This window comes from Haematobia irritans, chromosome 4 (genome assembly GCF_050003625.1).
Source record: "Haematobia irritans isolate KBUSLIRL chromosome 4, ASM5000362v1, whole genome shotgun sequence".
NCBI lineage: Eukaryota > Metazoa > Arthropoda > Insecta > Diptera > Muscidae > Haematobia > Haematobia irritans.
This window is the reverse complement of record NC_134400.1, coordinates 25,574,325-25,598,334: the sequence shown is the minus strand read 5'-3', so window position 1 is coordinate 25,598,334 and position 24,010 is coordinate 25,574,325. Positions and strand designations below refer to the sequence as shown.

The 24,010-nt window shown below is 30.0% G+C and overlaps 1 protein-coding gene and 1 long non-coding RNA gene across 7 annotated transcripts in view; one reads left to right on the top strand and one right to left on the bottom strand.

Moving 5' to 3' along the window:
• Nucleotides 1-24,010, top strand: part of LOC142236875 (uncharacterized) — a 391,437-nt gene that overhangs the window by 205,007 nt on the left and 162,420 nt on the right. The gene's annotated exons all lie outside the window — the stretch shown is intronic.
• Nucleotides 1-24,010, bottom strand: part of LOC142233390 (bicaudal D-related protein homolog) — a 199,758-nt gene that overhangs the window by 155,184 nt on the left and 20,564 nt on the right. For 3 of the 6 annotated variants that reach the window (XM_075304287.1, XM_075304288.1, XM_075304290.1), the window contains exon 3: nucleotides 14,805-15,004. In XM_075304287.1, coding sequence (XP_075160402.1) covers nucleotides 14,805-14,987 — 183 coding nt within the window. In that variant the 5' untranslated portion in view covers nucleotides 14,988-15,004. Of the gene's footprint in view, nucleotides 1-14,804; nucleotides 15,991-16,172; nucleotides 16,228-24,010 lie in introns of those variants that run through there. The other 3 variants (XM_075304289.1, XM_075304285.1, XM_075304286.1) reach the window with 3 other exon arrangements.

Below are 24,010 nucleotides of genomic sequence, written 5' to 3'. Positions count from 1 at the left end.
TCGACAGTTTTGTCAAAATTTTATTTCTATCGAATATTTTGCCAAAAATTTTATTTCTATAGAAAATTTTCTGAAATTTTATATCTATAGATTCTTTTTTTTATCGAAAAAAATCTCTTTTCAAAATTGTATTTCTATAGAGAATTTTGTCAGAACTTTATTTCTATAGATCATTTTCTCAAAATTTTATTTCTATAGAATTTTTTCCAAAATTTTATTTCTATCGAAAATTCAATTCAATCCAATGGGATTGAACCCACGACACGGTTAACACTAGTGCCAAAAATTGTCTACCAAATTTTAAGATAAGTTTACTGAATATCTTCCAAATTAAAAAAACGAATTTTCAAGTTTTTCAAAATTTTATTTCTATAGAAAATGTTATCAATTTTTTTTCTGTCGGCAGTTTTGTCAAAGTTTTATTTCTATCGAATATTTTGCCAAAATGTTATTTCTCAAAATTTTATTTTTCTAGAATATTTTCTTACAATTTTATTTCTGTAGAAAATTTTGTCAACATTTTATTTCTATAGAAAAATTTCTCAAAATTGTACTTCTATATAAAATTTTCTCAAAATTTTATTTCTATATAAAATTTTCTCAAAATTTTATTTTTAAAGAAAAATTTCTCAAATTTTTATTTCTATAGAATATTTTGCCAAAAGTGTATTTCTCAAAATTTTATTATCTCAAAATTTTATTTCTATAGAAAATTTTGCCAAAAATTTTTCGTATAGAAAATTTTGTGCAAATTTTATTTCTATCAAATATCGAATATTTTGCCAAAATGTTATTTCTCAAAAATTTATTTTTCTAGAAAATTTTCTTACAATTTTATTTCTGTAGAAAATTTTGTCAACATTTTATTTCTATAGAAAAATTTCTCAAAATTATATTTCTATAGAAAATTTTCTCGAAATTTTATTTCTATCGACAATTTCTCAAATTTTTCTTTCTACAGAAAATTTTCTCAAAATTTTATTTCTATATAAAATTTTCTAAAAACTTTATTTCTATATATCATTTTCTCAAAATTTTATTTCTATATAAAATTTTCTCAAAATTTTATTTCTATAGAAAATTTTGTGAAAATTGTATTTCTATCGAAATTTTTCTCAAATTTTAATTTCTATAGAAATTTTTCTCAACATTTTATTTCTTAGAAAATTTTGTCAAAATTTTATTTCTATCGAAAATTATCTCAAAATTTTATTTCTATAGAAAATTTTGCCAAAATTTTTTCGTATAGAATATTTTGTCGAAATTTTATTTCTATAGATTTTTTTCTCAAAATTTTATTTCTATAGAAAATGTTGTCAAAATTTTATTTATATCGACAGTTTTGTCAAAATTTTATTTCTATCGAATATTTTGCCAAAAATTTTATTTCTATAGAAAATTTTCTCAATATTTTATTTCTATATATCATTTTCTCAAAATTTTATTTCTATATAAAATTTTCTCAAAATTTTATTTCTATAGAAAATTTTGTGAAAATTGTATTTCTATCGAAATTTTTCTCAAATTTTAATTTCTATAGAAATTTTTCTCAACATTTTATTTCTTAGAAAATTTTGTCAAAATTTTATTTCTATCGAAAATTATCTCAAAATTTTATTTCTATAGAAGGTTAGGTTAGGTTAGGTTAGAAAATTTTGCCAAAATTTTTTCGTATAGAATATTTTGTCGAAATTTTATTTCTATAGATTTTTTTCTCAAAATTTTATTTCTATAGAAAATGTTGTCAAAATTTTATTTATATCGACAGTTTTATCAAAATTTTATTTCTATCGAATATTTTGACAAAAATTTTATTTCTATAGAAAATTTTCTCAAAATTTTATTTCTATAGAAAATTTTGTGAAAATTGTATTTCTATCGAAATTTTTCTAAAAATTTTATTTCTATAGAAATTTTTCTCAACATTTTATTTCTTAGAAAATTTTGTCAAAATTTTATTTCTATAGAAAATTTTGCCAAAAATTTTTCGTATAGAAAATTTTGTCGAAATTTTATTTCTATAGATTTTTTTTCAAAATTTTATTTATATGGAAAATGTTGTCAAAATTTTATTTCTATCGAATATTTTACCAAAAATTTTCTTTCTATAGAAAATTTTCTCAAAATTTTATTTCTATAGAAAATTTTCTCAAAATTTTATTTCTATAGAAAATTTTCTCAAAATTTTATTTCTATCGAAAATTATCTCAAAATTTTATTTCTATAGAAGGTTAGGTTAGAAAATTTTGCCAAAATTTTTTCGTATAGAATATTTTGCCGAAATTTTATTTCTATAGATTTTTTTCTCAAAATTTTATTTCTATAGAAAATGTTGTCAAAATTTTATTTATATCGACAGTTTTGTCAAAATTTTATTTCTATCGAATATTTTGCCAAAAATTTTATTTCTATAGAAAATTTTCTCAAAATTTTATTTCTATAGAAAATTTTGTGAAAATTGTATTTCTATCGAAATTTTTCTAAAAATTTTATTTCTATAGAAATTTTTCTCAACATTTTATTTCTTAGAAAATTTTGTCAAAATTTTATTTCTATAGAAAATTTTGCCAAAAATTTTTCGTATAGAAAATTTTGTCGAAATTTTATTTCTATAGATTTTTTTTCAAAATTTTATTTATATGGAAAATGTTGTCAAAATTTTATTTCTATCGAATATTTTACCAAAAATTTTCTTTCTATAGAAAATTTTCTCAAAATTTTATTTCTATAGAAAATTTTCTCAAAATTTTATTTCTATAGAAAATTTTCTCAAAATTTTATTTCTATAGAAAATTTTCTTTTATATCTATAGATTTTTTTCTATCGAAAAAAATCTCTTTTCAAAATTGTATTTCTATGGAGAATTTTGTCAGAACTTTATTTCTATAGAACATTTTCTCAAAATTTTATTTCTATAGAATTGTTTCCAAAATTTTATTTCTATCGAAAATTTCTCAAAATTGTATTTCTATAGAAATTTTTCTCAACATTTTATTTCTGTAGAAAATTTTCTCTATTTTTTCAAAATTGGTCAAAACATTATTTTTATAGAAAAAATTTTCAACACTTTTTTTTTGTAGACAATTTTGTCAAAATTGTATTTCTAGATATAGAAAATTGAAGTACCTCTTATTTGGAGAGGAAGATTTTGAAAAATCTACCATTTTTGCTAGAGTTCTACAAACTGCGGCAACCATAACCCAGAATCCTTATGTATACCAGGCGAACATGCTAACCATTGCACCAGGCAGCTTTACCATAGAAAACATCTAAACAGAAGAAGAACATTTTGTCATGCAGAATAAAAGGTGACACACTAATTAGAAAAAACGTTAATTACAAAGTTGCATAACTTGATAAAAAGGTGGCACAAAATTTTAAAAAGTATGGTATTTACAAAGAAATACGATATCATTACAGTTGGGACAACGACTTTGTTTATTGAAATAAGGAAAAATATTTCATATTAAAATGATCAATAATAGTATTAAATGTTTCGTTATGTAAATAAAAAAAAATTCTTTAATTCTACGAAGCTTTTTGTATCAGTCTAGTGGTATAAGGAAAAGTGGTAACTTTAAGCAATTATGGTAGTAAAATTACATATTATTTTGGGGACTAGAGACCTAGAGAAAAAAAGTTTGAAAAACAATGATATTGAACAAATTATGAACTTCGATTGGGATGTCCCAATGACGAGGAATGAGGCGATGATGTGGAAGACATATCTGCAATACTGTGAGGAATTTGGATGGAATCATAAAAAGGGAGAAAGCCATAGATATCGGCCTTCTTGGAAACATACTGGTGGGTTAGCACGAATAGTGGTGCTTTATTATACTTTTAGACCGTCAGTTAATATGGCATGGGTTCAAAATAAAATAACAAAACATTTTCATGAATCACGCGTGATTCACGTGAAGCCGTTAATCAAATTTACAATAAATCTCGTGAATGTGAGTGAACGGGGCAAAACAAAAATGTGTCGTACGTGAGTGTGAGTAAAAATCAAATTTTGTGCGTGAGTAAAATTTCACCGAACTCACGCTCACGAAAAAAATTCACGTTCACGATAAAATTCACACTCACGGTAGAACAGAGACATAAAAAATCATACTCACGAACAAATTCACTTTCACCATTAAATTCAAGCTCGCCGATTCTAATCACTCTCACGTATTTTATAACGCTTAAGATTTCAAAAGAGCCGATTGTTTGATTGTGCAACATATTTTAATTGTGCTAATGGTTCCGTCGTGATTTATGAATGTTAATTACTCATAAGTAGTGTATGCTAATTGTTGTGTCACGAACATTTATGTGAATCAAGAATATTGTCGTGTGCTACCAGAAATTTCGTGAATTACAAGAATTTTATTGAGCCACCAAAAACTGCCGTGTTCCGAAAATATTCGTAAATCACGAGATTTTTCGTGAATTACGAAAATTGTCGTGAATGCGGGAGCGTGAGGTATGTTTGTGCGTGAGCGTGGGCGAGAACGACTTTTCATTTCGTGAATTTGCGTCAGCATGAATTCCTACCCACAGTGAAATTTCACTGACAAAATTTTCTATAGAAATAAAATTTTGACAAAATTTTTTATTGAAATAAAATTTTGACAAAACTATCTATAGACATAAAAGTTTGACAAAATTTTCTATAGAAATAAAATTTTCTATAGAAATAAAATTTCACTCCCGCGCGCATCCATGTATATATATATATTTACTGTAAAAATAGCAAAAAAAATTAAAAAAAAAAATCCAATAAAACGTAATACGTCTATCATTAAAGACAGAAGCCATTGTAACCCAAAAAGGCTCAATACGTATATCATTACATAACAAACTATTTGATAGCCACAATGTTGCCTGTGGGCAACATTCTCCACCGCCTAAACGAATGAGCATGGCGACCCGAAATTTTGGCTAGACACTTCATAAAGCGATACCTGTCAAAATTCGGGGTCGAAAGGGTTAATTGTACGAGATATAAAATTGAAATCACGATACATTACAATCAAATTTTCGATTTTCTTTTCCGTATATACTAATAAAGCTATTCATGAGGAAAAATAAACATCAAATTGCCTTAGCAAAATCATTAAAGGCATTGCCATAAGAAAATTGCAATAATCTTACGAAACATTAATGATTTTCTGTCTTGATTTTCTTGATTTGATGTCGATTTTATATCTGCGGAATATATGCAAATTTTATTTAAGGTGTTTCGTAAACTATTTAATGGGCTTTATATCCATCTAACTAACTAACTGACATGACACAGGAGAGGCTATAATAAAATAGACATTTTTATAAATTCATAAACATTACTGAAATGACCCATTAGTCATATATGCGTCATACGCCGCCACCAACACCACCATCCTCTCTGGGGAAAAATTAGAAAACTACTTTGCATTTCTATATATTTATTTGTTTTTATTATTGTTTCAATTTTTTCATATGGAATGGGTTTTCCATGGACACAAGTGCAAGTGTTGCACTTGGCGTTTTTTGTTTATTCAGGTTCGTTTTTTTTTTATAAATCATGATTTGTTAGCCTTTTATTTATACCTTTAGATAAGTGTATCGATTTTTTCATCAACTTTGGTTGACATTTTGTTGAATTTATGAGGGTGGGAGAGAGGTAACTTTGGAGTTTTGCTGTTTAACCCAAAGCAAAAAACAAAAGAGATAAAAAAGTAAATATTATTGAGTCTAAACAAAAAATGAATTCAACATAGGCGAAGAGAATGTTAGAGTACATTAATTTTGACAAAATTCTCTATAGAAATAAAATTTTCACACAATTTTCTATAGAAATAAAATTCTGAAAAAAAATTTCTATAGAAATCAAATGTTGACAAAATTTTCCATAGAAATAAAATTTTCTATAGATATAAAATTTTGACAAAATTTTCTATAGAAATCAAACGTTGACAAAATTTTCTAAATAAATAAAATTTTGACAAAATTTTCTATAGAAAAAAAAAATTGACAAAAAAAAAGAAATAAAATTTTGCCAACATTTTCTGAAGAAATTTAATTTTCTATTGAAATAAAATTTTGACAACATTTTCTATTGAAATAAAGTTTTGACAAAAATTTCTATAGAAATAAAATTCTGAAAACAAAAATTCTATAGAAATCAAATGTTGACAAAATTTTCCATAGAAATAAAATTTTCTATAGATATAAAATTTTGACAAAATTTTCTATAGAAATCAAACGTTGACAAAATTTTCTAAATAAATAAAATTTTGACAAAATTTTCTATAGAAAAAAAAATTGACAAAAAAAGAAATAAAATTTTGCCAACATTTTCTGAAGAAATAAAATTTTGACAAAATAATTAGACAATTTTGTCAAAATTTTATTTCTGTAGAAAATTAAATTTCTTTAGAAAATGTTGGCAAAATTTTATTTCTGTAAAAAGTTTTATTTTTTTTTTGACAAAATTTTCTATAGAAATAAAATATTGACAAAATTTTCTATAGAAATAAAATTTTGAAAAAATTTTCTGTAGAAATAAAACTTTGACAAAATTTTCTATAGAAATAAAATTTTCTATAGAAATAAAATTCTGAAAAAAAATTTTCTATAGAAATCAAATGTTGACAAAATTTTCCATAGAAATAAAATTTTCTATAGATATAAAATTTTGACAAAATTTTCTATAGAAAAAAAAAGTTGACAAAAAGAGAAATAAAATTTTGCCAAAATTTTCTGAAGAAATTAAATTTTCTATTGAAATAAAATGTTGACAACATTTTCTATTAAAATAAAATTTTGACAAAAATTTCTACAGAAATAAAATTTTGACAAAAAATTTAGACAATTTTGTCAAAATTTTATTTCTGTAGAAAATTAAATTTCTTTAGAAAATTTTGGCAAAATTTTATTTCTGGCACAATTTTATTTTTTTTTGACAAAATTTTCTATAGAAATAAAATTAAAAAAAAAAATTCTGTAGAAATAAAACTTTGACAAAATTTTCTATAGATATAAAATTTTGACAAAATTTTCTATAGAAATAAAATTTTGACAAAATTTGCTATCAAAATAAAACTTTGGAAACATTTTCTACAGAAATAAAATTTTGACAAAATTTTCTATAGAAACACAAATTTTTGACAAAATTTTCTATGGAAATAAAATGTTGACAAAATTTTCTATACAAATAAAATATTGACAACATTTTCTAAAGAAATAAAATTTTTGACAAAAAATTTAGAGAATTTTGTCAAAAGTTTATTTCAATAGAAAATTAAACTTCTTTCAAACATTTTGGCAACATTTTATTTCCGGCAAAGTTTTATTTATTTTTGACAAAATTTTCTATAGTAATAAAATTTTGACAAATTGTCTATAGAAAGAAAATTTTGACAAAATTTGCTATAGAAAAAAAAATTTACAAAAAAAGAAATAAAATGTTGCCACAATTTTCTGAAGAAATTTAATTTTTTATTGAAATAAAATTTTGACAACATTTTCTATTGAAATAAAATTTTGACAACATTTTTTATTGAAATAAAATTTTAACAAAAAATTCTACAGAAATAAAATTTTGACAAAAAATTTAGACAATTTTGTCGAAATTTTATTTCTGTAGAAAATTAAATTTCTTTAGAAAATTTTGGCAAAATTTTATTTCTGGCAAAATTTTATGTATTTTTGACCAAATTTTCTGAAGAAATACAATTTTGACAAAACTCTCTATAGATATACAATTTTGACAAAATTTTCTATAGAAATAAAATATTGACAAAATTTTCTATAGAAATAAAATTTTGACAAAATTTTCTGTAGAAATAAAATTTTGACAAAAATTTCTATAGATATACAATTTTGACAAAATTTTCTATAGAAATAAAATTTTAACAAAATTTGCTATAAAAATAAAACTTTGCAAAAATGTTCTACAGAAATAAAATTTTGACAAAATTTTCTATAGGTATAAAATTTTGACAAATTTTTCTATAGGTATAAAATTTTTGACAAAAAATTTAGAAAATTTTGTCAAAAATTTATTTCAATAGAAAATTAAATTTCTTTCGAAAATTGTGGCAAAATTTTATTTCCGGCAAAATTTTATTTATTTTTGAAAAAATTTTCCATAGAAATAAAATTTTGACAACATTGTGTATAGAAATAAAATTTTGACAAAATTTTCTATAGAAAATAAAATTTTCTATAGATATAAAATTTTGACAAAATTTTCTATAGAAATAAAATTTTGACAAATTTTCTATAGAAATAATATTTTGACAAAATTTCCTATAAAAATAAAATTTTGCCAGAAATAAAATTTTGCCAAAATTTTCTGAAGAAATTTAATTTTCTATTGAAATAAAATTTTGACAATATTTTCTATTGAAATAAAATTTTGACAACATCTTCTATTGAAATAAAATTTTGACAAAAATTTCTACAGAATTAAATTTTTACAAAAAAATTAGACAATTTTGTCAAAATTTTATTTCTGTAGAAAATTAAGATTCTTTAGAAAATTTTGGCAAAATTTTATTTCTGGCAAAATTTTATTTCTGGCAAAATTTTATTTATTTTTGACAAAATTTTCTATAGAAATAAAATTTTGACAAAATTTTCTATAGAAATAAAATTTTGACAAAATTTTCTATAGAAATAAAATTTTGACAAAATTTTCTACAGAAATAAAATTTTGGCAAAATTTCCTATAAAAATAAAATTTTGACAAAATTTCCTATAGGAATAAAATTTTGACAAAATTTGCTATAGAAATAAAATGTTGACAAAATTTGCTATAAAAATAAAACGTTGCAAAAATTTTCTACAGAAATAAAATTTTGACAAAATTTTCTATAGAAATACAAGTTTGACAAAATTTTCTATGGAAATAAAATTTTGACTAAATTTTCTATAGATATAAAATTTTGACAAAATTTTCTATAGAAATAAAATTTTTGACAAAAAATTTAGGAAATTTAATCAAAAATTTATTTCAATAGAAAATTAAATTTCTTTCGAAAATTTTGGCAAAATTTTACTTATTTTTGACAAAATTTTCCATAGAAATAAAATGTTGACAAAATTTTTTATAGAAATATAAGTTTGACAAAATTTTCTATGGAAATAAAATTTTGACAAAATTTTTTATAGATATAAAATTTTGACAAAATTTTCCATAGAAATAAAATTTTGACAATATTTTCTATAGAAATAAAATATTGAAAAAAATTTCTATAGAAATAAAATTTTGACAAAATTTTCTATAGAAATAAAGTTTTGACAAAATTTTCTACATAAATACAATTTTGACAAAATTTTCTATAGAAATAAAATTTTGACAAAATTTTCTATAGAAATAAAATTTTGACAAAATTTTCTATAGAAATAAAATTTTCCAAAAATTTTCTATAGAAATGAAATTTTCCAAAAAATTTTCTATAGAAATAAAATTTTCCAAAAATTTTAACAAAATTTTCTATAGAAATAAAATTTTGACAAAATTTTTTGACAATATTTTCTATAGAAATAAAATATTGAAAAAAATTTCTATAGAAATAAAATTTTGACAAAATTTTCTATAGAAATAAAGTTTTGACAAAATTTTCTACATAAATACAATTTTGACAAAATTTTCTATAGAAATAAAATTTTGACAAAATTTTCTATAGAAATAAAATTTTGACAAAATTTTCTATAGAAATAAAATTTTGACAAAATTTTCTATAGAAATAAAATTTTCCAAAAATTTTCTATAGAAATGAAATTTTCCAAAAATTTTCTATAGAAATAAAATTTTCCAAAAATTTTAACAAAATTTTCTATAGAAATAAAATTTTGACAAAATTTTCTATAGAAATACAATTTTGACAAAATTTTCTACAGAAATAAAATTTTGGCAAAATTTCCTATAAAAATAAAATTTTGCAAAATTTCCTATAAAAATAAAATTTTGACAAAATTTCCTATAAGAATAAAATTTTGCAAAAATGTATTAGGAAATGTTATTTTGACAAAATTTTTTATAGAAATAAAATTTTGTACTTCTTTCTCCCAGTGTAACAACTTAGGTCTTGCATTGAAATAGAAAATTTTCCATTTCTATACCAACACTTAGTGCCTGTCTCCTTTGATATGACCATTAAATGTAAAAAACACAACAAACAAGAACAACGCAATAAATAATCGCCACAGTTTGTTTTATTTGTTTTAAGCATTCATTGAAATGTCAAGAAAAGACCGCTTATTTATCTTGAGACATATGTTCGAGGTTCTCAGAAGTTTCCTTTTTTATATTCTGCATTCTATTTGTTTTAGGTAAATGCAAGCGAAGCCTTTGTTTGAAAAATTCAGCTGTTAGATGTATTATTTTTTTCCAGCCTTTAAAGTAGTAAACTAGCCTTGAGAAAGGGGGAAGAGTAAATGTCAAAAACAAATATTTAAGTAAAGCGAACAATTTCATAATTTTTTTTACAATTCGTCAATCGAACATACACAGCAAAAAAATTCACGAAATTTTTTCCAATTAAAGCCTTAATAGAGCTTTAAAAAATATTCATTTAAACTTTAAAATGTAGGGAAGCGTACCATTTTAACCGATTTTCTTGAGGTAGTATGCGCAATTAAATCCAACTTCATTTTTTATACCCACCACCATAGAATGGTGACGGGCGTATAATAACTTTGTCATTCCGTTTGTTACACATCGAAATATCGATTTCCGACTATATAAAGTATATATATATATATATCCTTGATCAGAGAGAAATCGGCCCCCTGAACTTATGTGCTAAAGTTTTAATAAAAAAAATGTCGATATTTTTATCTGCGTAAACACATGTTTTCGAATTGATTCCAACCTAATGGATATTTTCATGGGAAATTTTCTATCTTAAATATTTCATGTACTAGAGGAAAACAAAAGTGCCACTTGAAAAAGCCAGTAATCACTGGAAAACTCACTTTAATAACACAGTCCATATGTATGGAACACAAGAGATATGATAATGAATGAATATCGATTTTTCAATTTTCCTTACTACGCATACACTAGCGTAGTGGGTTCACTGGTTTGTAGGAGTATCACAATGAAAAAAATCCTTGAATAGGTTCAAGGTGTGTCGTTTACCCAAAAACACACAAAATTTGAATTTCATTGGAAACCTCCAGAACCTAGCAATTCCGATAGTATTTTGAGAGGGAATGAAGGGAAGCTTTTTTGGATCCATGTTACTATGAATGTGACCAAGAGTAATTCCCCTCTTTGGGGGTTAACTTACGTTATCACCTACGGCTGTTTTGTTATTGCTTTAGGGTTGAAGGAAAATCATTGACGTGCTTTGGTTAATGAAAATATTTATTTGAACTGCTAGTTCATTGAATATTTCCTGGTGTTCTTTCTGCCTGGATATTGGGAGGGAGAGAGATAATTTGCTTGTCAATTAAAATGGCTTACCACAATTGACGTGAATATCTATTTTGTTTTTTTTTTTTTTTTTTTTTTTGAGTTCTATTTGGTCTTTTGGCTTAGAACATATTTCATTACCAGCTAACGTTGACCTATGGTAAATGACCGACAAGAAGGTCTTCGAGTTTTTGAATTCAAGTTCAAATGTGGATTACCTATCAAGGACTTGAGATATACTCGCCTGTTACCAATTCAAGTGATAAAATTTTGTTGGGTACAAAAAAAAAACAAAATCACAGTACACTGAAGGGCAAAAGCTTGCGTAGACTCCAAAGATTTTTTACACAAAAGACTTTGGTATTGATTCCGAGCCGAGATGCTGTTTTAATCATTAACATTGCACAATTAGTTGCTATTAATATGAGTCACATGATATTGTAAATGGACCATATCCGACCGACCTCAAACTTTACCTTCCGGAGCTGCATGAAGGAGCAAATTTCACCCGATTAAGTTGAATATTGGTACGTTATGTCAATATATACCTTCCAACAATCGTACAAAAAATTGTCCATATCAATCCATAATTATCTATAGCCCGCATATAAACCTACAACCCGTTTTTATACACTCCACCATAGGATGGGGGTATATTAACTTTGTCATTCCGTTTGTAACACATCGAAATATTGCTCTAAGACCCCATAAAGGGTCGTGTGAAATTCTGAGTCGATCTAAGCATGTCCGTCCGTCTGTTGAAATCACGCTAACTTCCGAACGAGCACAAGTAATTGTTATTGATGTAGGTCGGATGGTATTGCAAATGGGCCATATCGGTCCACTTTTAGGTATAGCCCCCATATAAACGGACCACCAAATTTGGCTTGCGGAGCCTATAAGAGTAGCATATTTCATCCGATCTGGCTGAAATTTGGTACATGGTGTAAGTATATGGTCTCTAACAACCATGCAAAAATTGGTTCATATCGGTCCACAAATTTATATAGCCCCGATATAAACCTATCCCCTAGATTTTAACTCCGGAGCCTCTTAGAGGAGCAAAATTAATCCCATTCGGTTGAAATTTGGTATGTGTTGTTAGTATATGGTCTCTAACAACCATGCAAAAATTGGTCCATATCGGTCCATAATTATATATAGCCCCCATACAAATCGATCCCCAGATTTGACCTCCGGAATCTCTTGAAGGAACAAAATTCATCCGATCCGGTTGAAATTGTGTACGTGGTGTTATAAAGGGTGATACGGTCAAAATTTGGTCAAGGGAAAACGCGTGTAAATCGGTGAAATCGTTTATTTAAAAAATCAAATTAAATTTCCTTTTCAAGTTCAATTAGTATACAATTCAGGAAAAATATTCAGTTAGGCTTTCGCTTTTCTAAATCCGAATTGCCGGGCCTCACGCTTGACACCTGCCATCAGATTTTGTACAGGCACCTTGTCCACCTTCTTCGCCGCAGAAAGCCAGTTTGCCTTGAACTGCTGCTCGTCCTTAGCAGTTTTTTGGTCTTATTTAGGTTCCGCTTGACAATAGCCCAGTATTTCTCAATTGGGCGGAGCTCTGGCGTGTTAGGAGGGTTCTTGTCCTTGGGAACTACCTGCACGTTGTTGGCGGCGTACCCCTCCATGGCCTTTTTACCGTAATGGCAAGATGCCAAATCCGGCCAAAACAGTACGGAACAACCGTGTTTCTTCAGGAAAGGCAGCAGACGTTTATTCAAACACTCGTTCACGTAAATTTCTTGGTTGACAGTCCCGGAAGCTATGAAAATGCTGATTTTCAAGCCACAGGTACAGATGGCTTGCCAAACCAGATATTTCTTTGCGAACTTTGACAGTTTTATGTGCTTGAAAATATCTGCTACCTTTCCCCTTCCTTTTGCCGTATAAAACTCCTGTCCCGGAAGCTGCTTGTAGTCGGCTTCGACGTAGGTTTCGTCGTCCATTACCACGCAGTCAAACTTCGTCAGCATCGTTGTGTACAGCCTCCGGGATCGCGCTTTGGCCGTCGTATTTTGTTTATCATCGCTATTTGGAGTCACTACCTTATTGTAAGTCGATAGTCCGGCTCCTTTTTATGGCTCGATGCACGGTTGTAGACGATACACCCAGCTTATTTGCGGCATCTCGGAGAGAGAGGTAAGGGTTTCGCTTGAAACTACCGGCAACTCTCTTTGTCGTCTCAGCGGCTTCCGGTTTTCGATTTCCCCCCGATCCAGACTTCCTGGCTGTCGACAAACGTTCCCCAAACACTTTAATTACATTTGTAACGGTTGATTTGGCAACTTTTAGCGATTTTTCCAGCTTTGCGTGCGAGTAGCTCGGATTTTCGCGATGCGCGAGCAAAATTTTGATACGCTGCTCTTCTTGCTTGGACGGCATTTTGACAACTGAAGAGTGAATTCCAAAATCAAAATAGCAGCAACATTCTACACACATACACCTTCAAAATGAGGGGTGTTCAGGTTTTTTAAATGCAAAATTGAAAGAAATATGTCAAGTTTATATTGACCAAATTTTGACCGTATCACCCTTTAATACACCCGAGTTTTTCCATCGATATGTGACAATGGATGAAACATGGCTCCATCACTACACTCCTGAGTCCAATCGACAGTCGGCTGAGTGGACAGCGACCGGTGAACCGTCTCCGAAGCGTGGAAAGACTCAAAAGTCCGTTGGCAAAGTAATGGCCTCTGTTTTTTGGGATGTGCATGAAATAATTTTTATCGATTATCTTGAGAAGGGAAAAACCATCAACGGTGACTATTATATGGCGTTATTGGAGCGTTTGAAGGTCGAAATCGCGGCAAAACGGCCCCATATGAAGAAGAAAAAAGTGTTGTTTCACCAAGACAACGCACCGTGCCACAAGTCATTGAGAACGATGGCAAAAATTCATGAATTGGGCTTCGAATTGCTTCCCCACATACCGTATTCTCCAGATCTGCCCCCCCAAGCGACTTTTTCTTGTTCTCAGATCTCAAAAGGATGCTCGCAGGGAAAAAAATTGGCTACAATGAAGAGCTGATCGCCGAAACTGAGGCCTATTTTGAAGCAAAACCGAAGGAGTACTACCAAAATGGTATCAAAAAATTGGAAGGTCGTTATACTCGTTGTATCGCTCTTGAAGGAAACTATGTTGAAAAATAAAAACGAATTTTGACAAAAAAAAATGTGTTTTTCTTTGTTGGACCGGGGACTTATCACCCAACCTGTTAATTGTCTTTAATATTGTGTTAATTGCGCATCCTACAATTTAGGTTGCGTAATCTTTAATACCGTGTAAATATTTTTTTTTTCAGTGTTTATATCTATATATTCATTTCATGTTTATAGATTTAAGGTATGTTTAAAAAATGTAGATTTTTCTTTTCTCACTTACCTCAATTTTAATAGAATTTTCTTCAATTAGTTTTTCATGTTGTTTCACTAGCTCCTCATTCTTCTCGAGCAATGCCTTGCCCAATTCCGCTGCCAGCAGGATATCCGATTCTTTTTGCTGTAACTGAACCCAAGGATCAGTGTCATGATTACGATCCATTGATGAGGTGGTACGGGCCTCCATGGCTTCAAGGTATGGCTCTAAATCAATCGAGGAGGCAATTGATGAGTTGTGGAGGGGATTGAAATTTGTTGTTGTAGTTGTTGTTATTAATTGCTGAGGATGTTGATATGATGGCGATGATGAGGAGCCAGAGTTGTTATGAAGATGTTGCTGTGAATAATGACTAAAGGGATGATCAACATCGAAGATGATTGTCGATGGTGATGATATTGCAGATGAAGATGATGATGACGATGATGATGACGATGGTGATGATGATGTTGTGATTGATGATGAATTAAATGCAGTTTTCTTTCGATTATTCAATGATTTATTTGTATGCATGTTGTGTTGCTTGTGTTGGTGATGATGATATGGTCCACGCCACGTAGCGCGTTTTAACCCCAAAGGGGTTTTTTGTGTTAGAGTTTTGGATCTTCTTTGGTATCACAAATACCCCCAAAAGGGCTTTATTTAGTTTTTTTTTTATTTTTTTTTTGTCGGGGGGTTAGTTTGTATTGTTAAGCAATGACGATGAATGTTGGACCTTTGATTAGTTACGTCTATAAATCGTTTACTTTATTGAATCTGAATTTGGTTTTTTTTTTCTTTCAATTTTCAATTTTTTCGAGGATGTAATAAAACCATCAATGCCAGCAGATCGTTACTGCTATGACTTTGGTAAATTGCGGTTTTTGTTTATTCCGTTTCGATTCAATACGATTCGAATACTTTGAAAAACGTTACAATTTGCGATGTGATTTTTGTTTTGCTTTGCAGATATTTCAACAAATGATGATAATGACAGCAGCAGCTATATAGCTGTAGCACCACCATAATCCTCCACACATCTTAAAGTCTCGATTTTCTTTTTTCGATGTTAGTTACTGTTGATATTTTTTTAGTTTTTCGTTTTTTTTTACAAATGCAGTTGTTGAATGTTTTGATGTTAAAAATGGTATTATGTTAATTACAAAATCCTAAGATGCAATGCAATTTATTTTGTAACGTTGGTAAAAAAAAAAAAACACAGAAACAAAATAAAGCTGTGGTGTAGTTACAACATTTACAGCGTTTATACAAATTTCGTAGTTTTGCAAATTGTTTTTTTTTTTCGATAATTTTACAAGTTAGACAGCCACCATCACCCCTTGGTGATTCTCATCAAAATTGTAGTGATGTTTTTTGTTTTTGCCGAAAACATACTCTCCAGTTCTGGTGATATCTGGCCGAGATAGTTTCGTAGGGTTTTATTTCTTTCCTGTGTATAAATAGGAAATAGAATATCCATCAGTATTCAATTGCCATTAAAAGGCATACATTAAAAAAACTACTTAGGTAACATTAAGTGCAAGGGACAAGACAATACAAAAATGCATTTATTTTTTATTGGAAAATATAAAAAAAAAAATTAAAAAGTTCAAATTGATAAAAAAAAAACAAGTAAGGAAAGTTTAAAGTCGGGCGGGGCCGACTATATTATACCCTGCACCACCTTGTAGATCTAAATTTTCGATACCATATCAAATCCGTCAAATGTGTTGTTATAAAGGTTTGTCCCAAATACATACATTTAAATATAACTCGATTTGGACAGAATTTGATAGCCTTCTACAAAATCTATAGACTCAAAATTTAAGTTGGCTAATGCACTAGGGTGGAACACAATTTTAGTAACAAAATATGGGAAACATTTAAATCTGAAGCAATTTTAAGGAAACTTCGCAAAAGTTTATTTATGATTTATCGCTCGATATATATGTATTAGAAGTTTAGGAAAACTAGAGTCATTTTTACTACTTTTCGACTAAGAAGTGGCGATTTAACATTTTTGCCGAAATCAGAAAAACATATATATGGGAGCTATATCTAAATCTGAACCGATTTTAATCACATTTGGCAAATATGACTATATTACTAATTGTACTCCTAGTGCAAAATTTCAAACAAATTGGGCCAAAACTCTGGCTTCTGGGGCCATATAAGTCCATATCGGGCGAAAAATATATATGGAAGCTATATCTAAATCTGATCCGATTTCAATCAAATTTGGCACACATGACTATACTACCAATTGTACTCCTTGTGCCAAAACTCTGGCTTTTAGGACCATATTAGTCCATATCGGGCGAAAGATATATATGGGAGCTATATCTAAATCTGAACCGATTTCAAAAAAATTTTGCATATTTGACTATACGACTAAGTGTTATGTTTGTACAAAATTTCATGCAAATCGGTATAAAACTCTGGCTACTGGGTCCATATTAGTGTATATCGGGCGAAAGATATATATGGGAGCTATATCTAAATCTGAACCAATTTCTTCCAAAATCAATAGGGCTCTATTCTGACCCAAATTAGGAACATGTGCCAAATTTGAAGGCGATTGGATTTAAATTGCGACCTAGACTTTGATCACAAAAATGTGTTCACAGACAGACGGACGGACGGACATGGTTATATCGACTCAGGGACCCACCCTGAGCATTATTGCCAAAGACACCATGTGTCTATCTCGTCTCCTTCTGGGTGTTACAAACATATGCACTAACTTATAATACCCTGTTACACAGTGTGGCGCAGGGTATAAAAACAAGTATATACGGCCGTAAGTTCGGCCAGGCCGAATCTTATGTACCCTCCACCATGGATTGCGTAGAAACTTCTACGAAAGACTGTCATCCACAATCGAATTATTTGGGTTGTGGTATCTTAAAACTTCTTAACATCGTTTTCTAAATTGTGAGTTAGTCCATACGTGGTATATACTAGACAAGGTTAGGTTAGGTTATGTGGCAGCCCGATGTATCAGGCTCACTTAGACTATTCAGTCCATTGTGATACCACATTGGTGAACTTCTCTCTTATCACTGAGTGCTGCCCGATTCCATGTTAAGCTCAATGATAAGGGACCTCCTTTTTATAGCCGAGTCCGAACGGCGTTCCACATTGCAGTGAAACCACTTAGAGAAGCTTTGAAATCCTCAGAAATGTCACCAGCTGAGGTGGGATAATCCACCGCTGAAAAACTGTTTGGTGTTCGGTCGTAGCAGGAATCGATCCCACGACCTTGTGTATGCAAGGCGGGCATGCTAACCATTGCACCACGGTGGCTCCCAATATACTAGACAAAAAAGTTATGTATAAAGGGTGATACGGTCAAAATTTGGTCAATATAAAATTGACGTATTTCTTTTAATTTTGCATTTAAAAAACCTGAACACCCCTCATTTTGAAGGTGTGTGTGTGTGTAGAATGTTGCTCCTATTTTGATTTTGGAATTCACTCTTCAGTTGTCAAAATGCCGTCCAAGCAAGAAGAGCAGCGTATCAAAATTTTGCTCGCGCATCGCGAAAATCCGAGCTACTCGCACGCAAAGCTGGAAAAATCGCTAAAAGTTGCCAAATCAACCGTTACAAATGTAATTAAAGTGTTTGGGGAACGTTTGTCGACAGCCAGGAAGTCTGGATCGGGGGGAAATCGAAAACCGGAAGCCGCTGAGACGACAAAGAGAGTTGCCGGTAGTTTCAAGCGAAACCCTTACCTCTCTCTCCGAGATGCCGCAAATAAGCTGGGTGTATCGTCTACAACCGTGCATCGAGCCAAAAACGAGCCGGACTATCGACTTACAAGAAGGTAGTCACTCCAAATCGCGATGATAAACAAAGCGCGATCCCGGAGGCTGTACACGACGATACTGACGAAGTTTGACTGCGTGGTAATGGACGACGAAACCTACGTCAAAGCCGACTACAAGCAGCTTCCGGGACAGGAGTTTTATACGGCAAAAGGAAGGAGAAAGGTAGCAGATATTTTCAAGCACATAAAACTGTCAAAGTTCGCAAAAAAATATCTGGTTTGGCAAGCCATTTGTACCTGTGGCTTGAAAAGCAGCATTTTCATAGCTTCCGGGACTGTCAACCAAGAAATTTACGTGAAAGAGTGTTTGAATAAACGTCTGCTGCCTTTCCTGAAGAAACACGGTTGTTCCGTACTGTTTTGGCCGGATTTGGCATCTTGCCATTACGTGGTACGCCGCCAACAACGTGCAGGTGGTTCCCAAGGACAAGAACCCTCCCAACACGCCAGAGCTCCGCCCAATTGAGAAATACTGGGCTATTGTCAAGCGGAACCTAAAGAAGACCAAAAAAACTGCTAAGGACGAGCAGCAGTTCAAGGCAAACTGGCTTTCTGCGGCGAAGAAGGTGGACAAGGTGGACAAGGTGGCTGTACAAAATCTGATGGCAGGTGTCAAGCGTGAGGCCAGGCAATTCGGATTTGGAAAAGCGAAATCCTAACTGAATATTTTTCCTGAATTTTATACTAATTGAACTTGAAAAAGAAATTTAATTTGATTTTTGAAATAAACGATTTCACCGATTTACCCGCGTTTTCCCTTGACCAAATTTTGCCCGTATCACCCTTTATATACTACACAAAAAAGTTATGTATAGGTAAGTCTACAAATAATTACGAATCGATATGGACTTTTGCACGGTATGTAGAGACCTAGAATTGAAATATGGGGGTCGCTTATATTGGGGCTACATACAATTATGAACTTGATATGGACCAATTTTTGTGTGATTGGGGAGCTATATATAATTATGGACCGATATCGACCAATTTTTGTATGGTTGTTAGAAACCATATACTAACAGCACGTACCAAATTTTAACCGGATCGGATAAAATTTGCTTCTCTTAGAGGATCCGTAAGCCAAATCTGGGGATCGGTTTATATGGGGGCTATATATAATTATGGACCGATGTGGACCAATTTTTGCATGGTCATTAGAGATCATATACTAACACCACGTACCAAATTTTACTCGGATCGGATGAAATATGCTTCTCTTAGAGGCTCCGCAAGCCAAATCGGGGGATCGGTTTATATAGGGGCTATATATAATTATGAACCGATATGGACCAATTTTTGTATGGTTGTTGGAGACCATATACTAACACCACGTATCAAATTTCAACCGGATCGGATGAATTTTGCTCCTCAAAGATGCTGCGCAGATGAAATCTGATGATCGGTTTAAATGGGGGCTATATATAATTATGGGCCGATATGGACCAATTTTTGTATGGTTGTTAGAAACCATATACTAACAGCACGTACCAAATTTTAACCGGATCGGATGAAATATGCTTCTCTTAGAGGCTCTGCAAGTCACATCTGGGGGTCCGTTTATATGGGGGCTATATATAATTATGGACCGATATGGACCAATTTTTGCATGGTTGTTAGAAACCATATTGCTAACACCACGTACCAAATTTTACCCGGATCGGATGAAATATGCTTCTCTTAGAGGCTCTGCAAGCCACATCTGGGGGTCCGTTTATATGGGGGCTATACGTAAAAGTGATCCGATATGGCCCATTTGCAATACCATCCGACCTACATCAATAGCAACTACTTAGGCCAAGTTTCAAGTCGATAGCTTGTTTTGTTCGGAAGTTAGCGTTATTTCAACAGACGGACGAACGGACATGCTTAAATAGACTCAGAATTTCACCACGACCCAAGAATATATATACTTTATGGGGTCTTAGAGCAATATTTCGATGTGGTACAAACGGAATGACAAAGTTAATATACCCCCCATCGTATGGTGGAGGGTATAAAAATTAACGTTAAAAGAAAAATTTGTTTCCTCAGAAAAGAAAACTCTTCTTTCAGTGTATCTTCCTTAAAATCAGTACAGATTCCGATTTGTTTAAATATCGCACGATATGGCCTAATATGGTGTCATAATCCACAATGTTTTATTATCAATCTTAAGCACAAAAAAATAAAGTCTAAACAAAAACTTTATATCGTAATGTTCTAAATCTAAAATATTAATAAATTGTCTTATTAGAAAAGCTATAGTTAAGACAAATTACAAAAAACAACGTCAAGAACAACAAGGTGAAGACATTGTGAAAATGTAATAATGAGCTCATGCTCTATAAGGGAAAGTCGTAGAATATAATTTTGCCACAAACACCTTAAACAGTGAATAGAACTTTCGTTTACTCTCAAGGCTTATGCTCGAAGGACTTTTAGTAAACAAATGGAAATAAATGTTTCAGTTTCATGGCTCTATTCCGTAATAGGCTAATGCGAATTTTTAGGTAATATAAGAAATTCAAAGGACACGATTCATATTATAAGGCAACTGACACGAATTGTTCATAATTTAATTTAAATATAAATTTGCATTCTCTCATATTTGAATGGCATATGCGTTTGGCATTTCCTTGAATTGAAGCCTGCACTTGGCGAAAATTAATATGGGATATCGATTTTTTGCCTATTGGACTTAAGTTCTTCGATTAGCTTGAAATTTTCAGAGAATATTAGGGGTGGCGTCTGGACAACCTTTGGACAACTTTTTGGAACTTGAAGAAAAAGATCCCAATTTTCTTGAAAATTTCGTAGAGGCGGACCTTCGGTTTCGGCCTGGCTCCTGGCTATTTTGAAGATTCATTCAATCACCTCGAAAATAATGCTAAGTCCACTTAGCATATTATTCAGTCAAGCTCACACTATATCCCAGCAAAAAAAATTGGAAGTTCTTCCAAAGGCACAACTTTAAAAGCACTTCCAGAAGATGTACTCCCAATGATGTTCTTTATTTTAACTACCCACACACAAAAAAAAATTTTTCTGATTCAATCACCAAATTAATTGATCCAATTAATTTTTTAATTGAAATGTCTTCAATCACGAAAATGATAGTATCAATCACAGTTTTAATTGGACATAGAAAAAATTCTTGAGTAAAAAATTAATTGATTTTTTCAGCAAATTTCAATTATTTTTTTAATTGATTCAATTAAAAATTTAATTGATGTTGATTGCTAAACTCAATTAATTTATTAATTAAAAAAGGTAACTATTTTTAATTACTTTCTGAATTGGCTTAGAGTTTTTATTTGAATTAACAAATGATTGTTTGAAATACATTTTTAATTAAAAATTTAAAAAAAAATCAGCACTTTTTTAACCCTTTCACTACCGATGTCTGCTTTGAAGGATATTCGAAAAAGACACCAAATTCTATTTTTCGACTTAGTTTTGATTTATTTCTCGATGTTATTTTAAAGTAGAGGCTTTAATCTAAATAACCTATAAATATTTTCTATATTGGTGAGGTCCAAAATACATTTTTGTAATCTTCTTTAGAAATAAACGAAAAATACGAAAATTTTTCTACTGTATGTTTCTAGTAAATGGACATTCATACGAAAACTATAGCTGACACTTTTTCGGGTTCTTTTTTGTATTTTTGCTCACACTTTGAAGGACATTATAGGCCAAATAGCTCTTATTTTCGTAAGGCCACTTGGTCACCATTCAAGAATCAAATTTTCAAAACAAGCTCATATAGCTCTTGAAGTAGGTTTTCAAAATGGCAATTTTTGTTCTACATACTGGTAGTACAAGTAAAAACAGAAGAAAAATTAAAGTTTTTAACATTGGGTTTATTTCGGTAGTGAAAGGGTTAACAGAATTAGTCTTCCGAATTTGATTAAAAAGTTAATTGTATCAATTAATTTTTTAATTAAAAATTTAAAAATTTTCAATCATTGACTTAATTAACTTAATGTTTCTATCATGATTAAAAAGTTAATTGTATCAATTAATTTATTAATTGAAAAAATTTTCAACTTCAATTAACTTTTTAATTGGAAATATTTTGGTGATATTTTTTTCTGTGCAGGAAGTTCTTTTAATTCAATTTTTTATAACTTGGGTTTTTCATACTTTTAATGGGTAATTTTATCTTTTTCTGTTTCAAATAGGTTTAAAACAGTGTAAGAATTCATAAAATGGCACAAATCATTTAAATTTTGTCCAAAAAAATTCTAAATCCATTCTGAAAAAATTGTGAATTTTTGAAAATATTTGAGGTCAAACGTCTCCGACAAGCGTTAGAATCCATTAAAAATTATAAAATATAATAAAAATTATTTATTTGACAAAATATCACAGAATTTTTCAATTTACATCCAAAACATTGAATTCGGATCACACCTAAAGAAGTGATGCAAATTCAGTGCAACGGCTGTTGAAATGGAGGACTTCCGTCCTATGACAAGCCCATGTTAAATTCATCGCTTCTGCGTCAATTTTGCACCACTTCCGGATCCAAAAAGAACATTTCCATTACTTTTTTGGCGACGCTTTTTTTGCTGGGATGTTACATGGAAGATTAATACACTTCGTTTATCGCTCATTGCAAAAACAAACAAAAAATTAACACTATTTTGGGTCTTTTACGTATTTTCTTCACTCATACGTTGAAGAATACGGAATAGAAGAATGGCATAGAATAAAATATCTTGACTTTAGGTGAACGAAGTGATGAACCAACTAGGAGCTCCAAAATGAAAAAAAAGGAAGACAAACAAAACTATGTTAATATTTTCATGACATGCAAACGAAGAAATATGATGACAAACATTACGGACGGAATGTTTAACAACGAAAAAAGCCGGTCAAAGTGACTGTAATGTGATGCGGGATTTCACGAAATCAGCCAACAAACAACCAAACAAGTCATGAGCATTGTTGCCGTTACCATGGTATTGTGGAACGGGGAGATGGTGGCATGGAATTTCGAACGCGCTATGAATGAATTGAAATGGGTGAACTAAATTTCATTACATTAACGTTTTGGATGAAATGTACACCGAAATAAAAATAAACTAAATTTTACACTGCTGCAGTAGTCTATATAACGTAACATTGTCACAAAGACCCAACTCCTCGCCACCCATTTGCTATGCCATACTCACTAGGTAACCATAAGAGCCAATGTAATATGAAACAAAAATTTAAGATTGGTTTCAAATAGCCCATGTGGTAACACGTACCATGGTATCACATAAGTCTTGCTAAAATTAAATTTTTAAATGAAAAGATCAAAGAAAATTCGCGTGTAAAATATAATAACACGAAAAATAGGGATTTTAAGCAGAAACAAAAAAAAATGATTTTTTTGGAATACACGAATTTTCAATTTTTTCAAAATTAGTTAA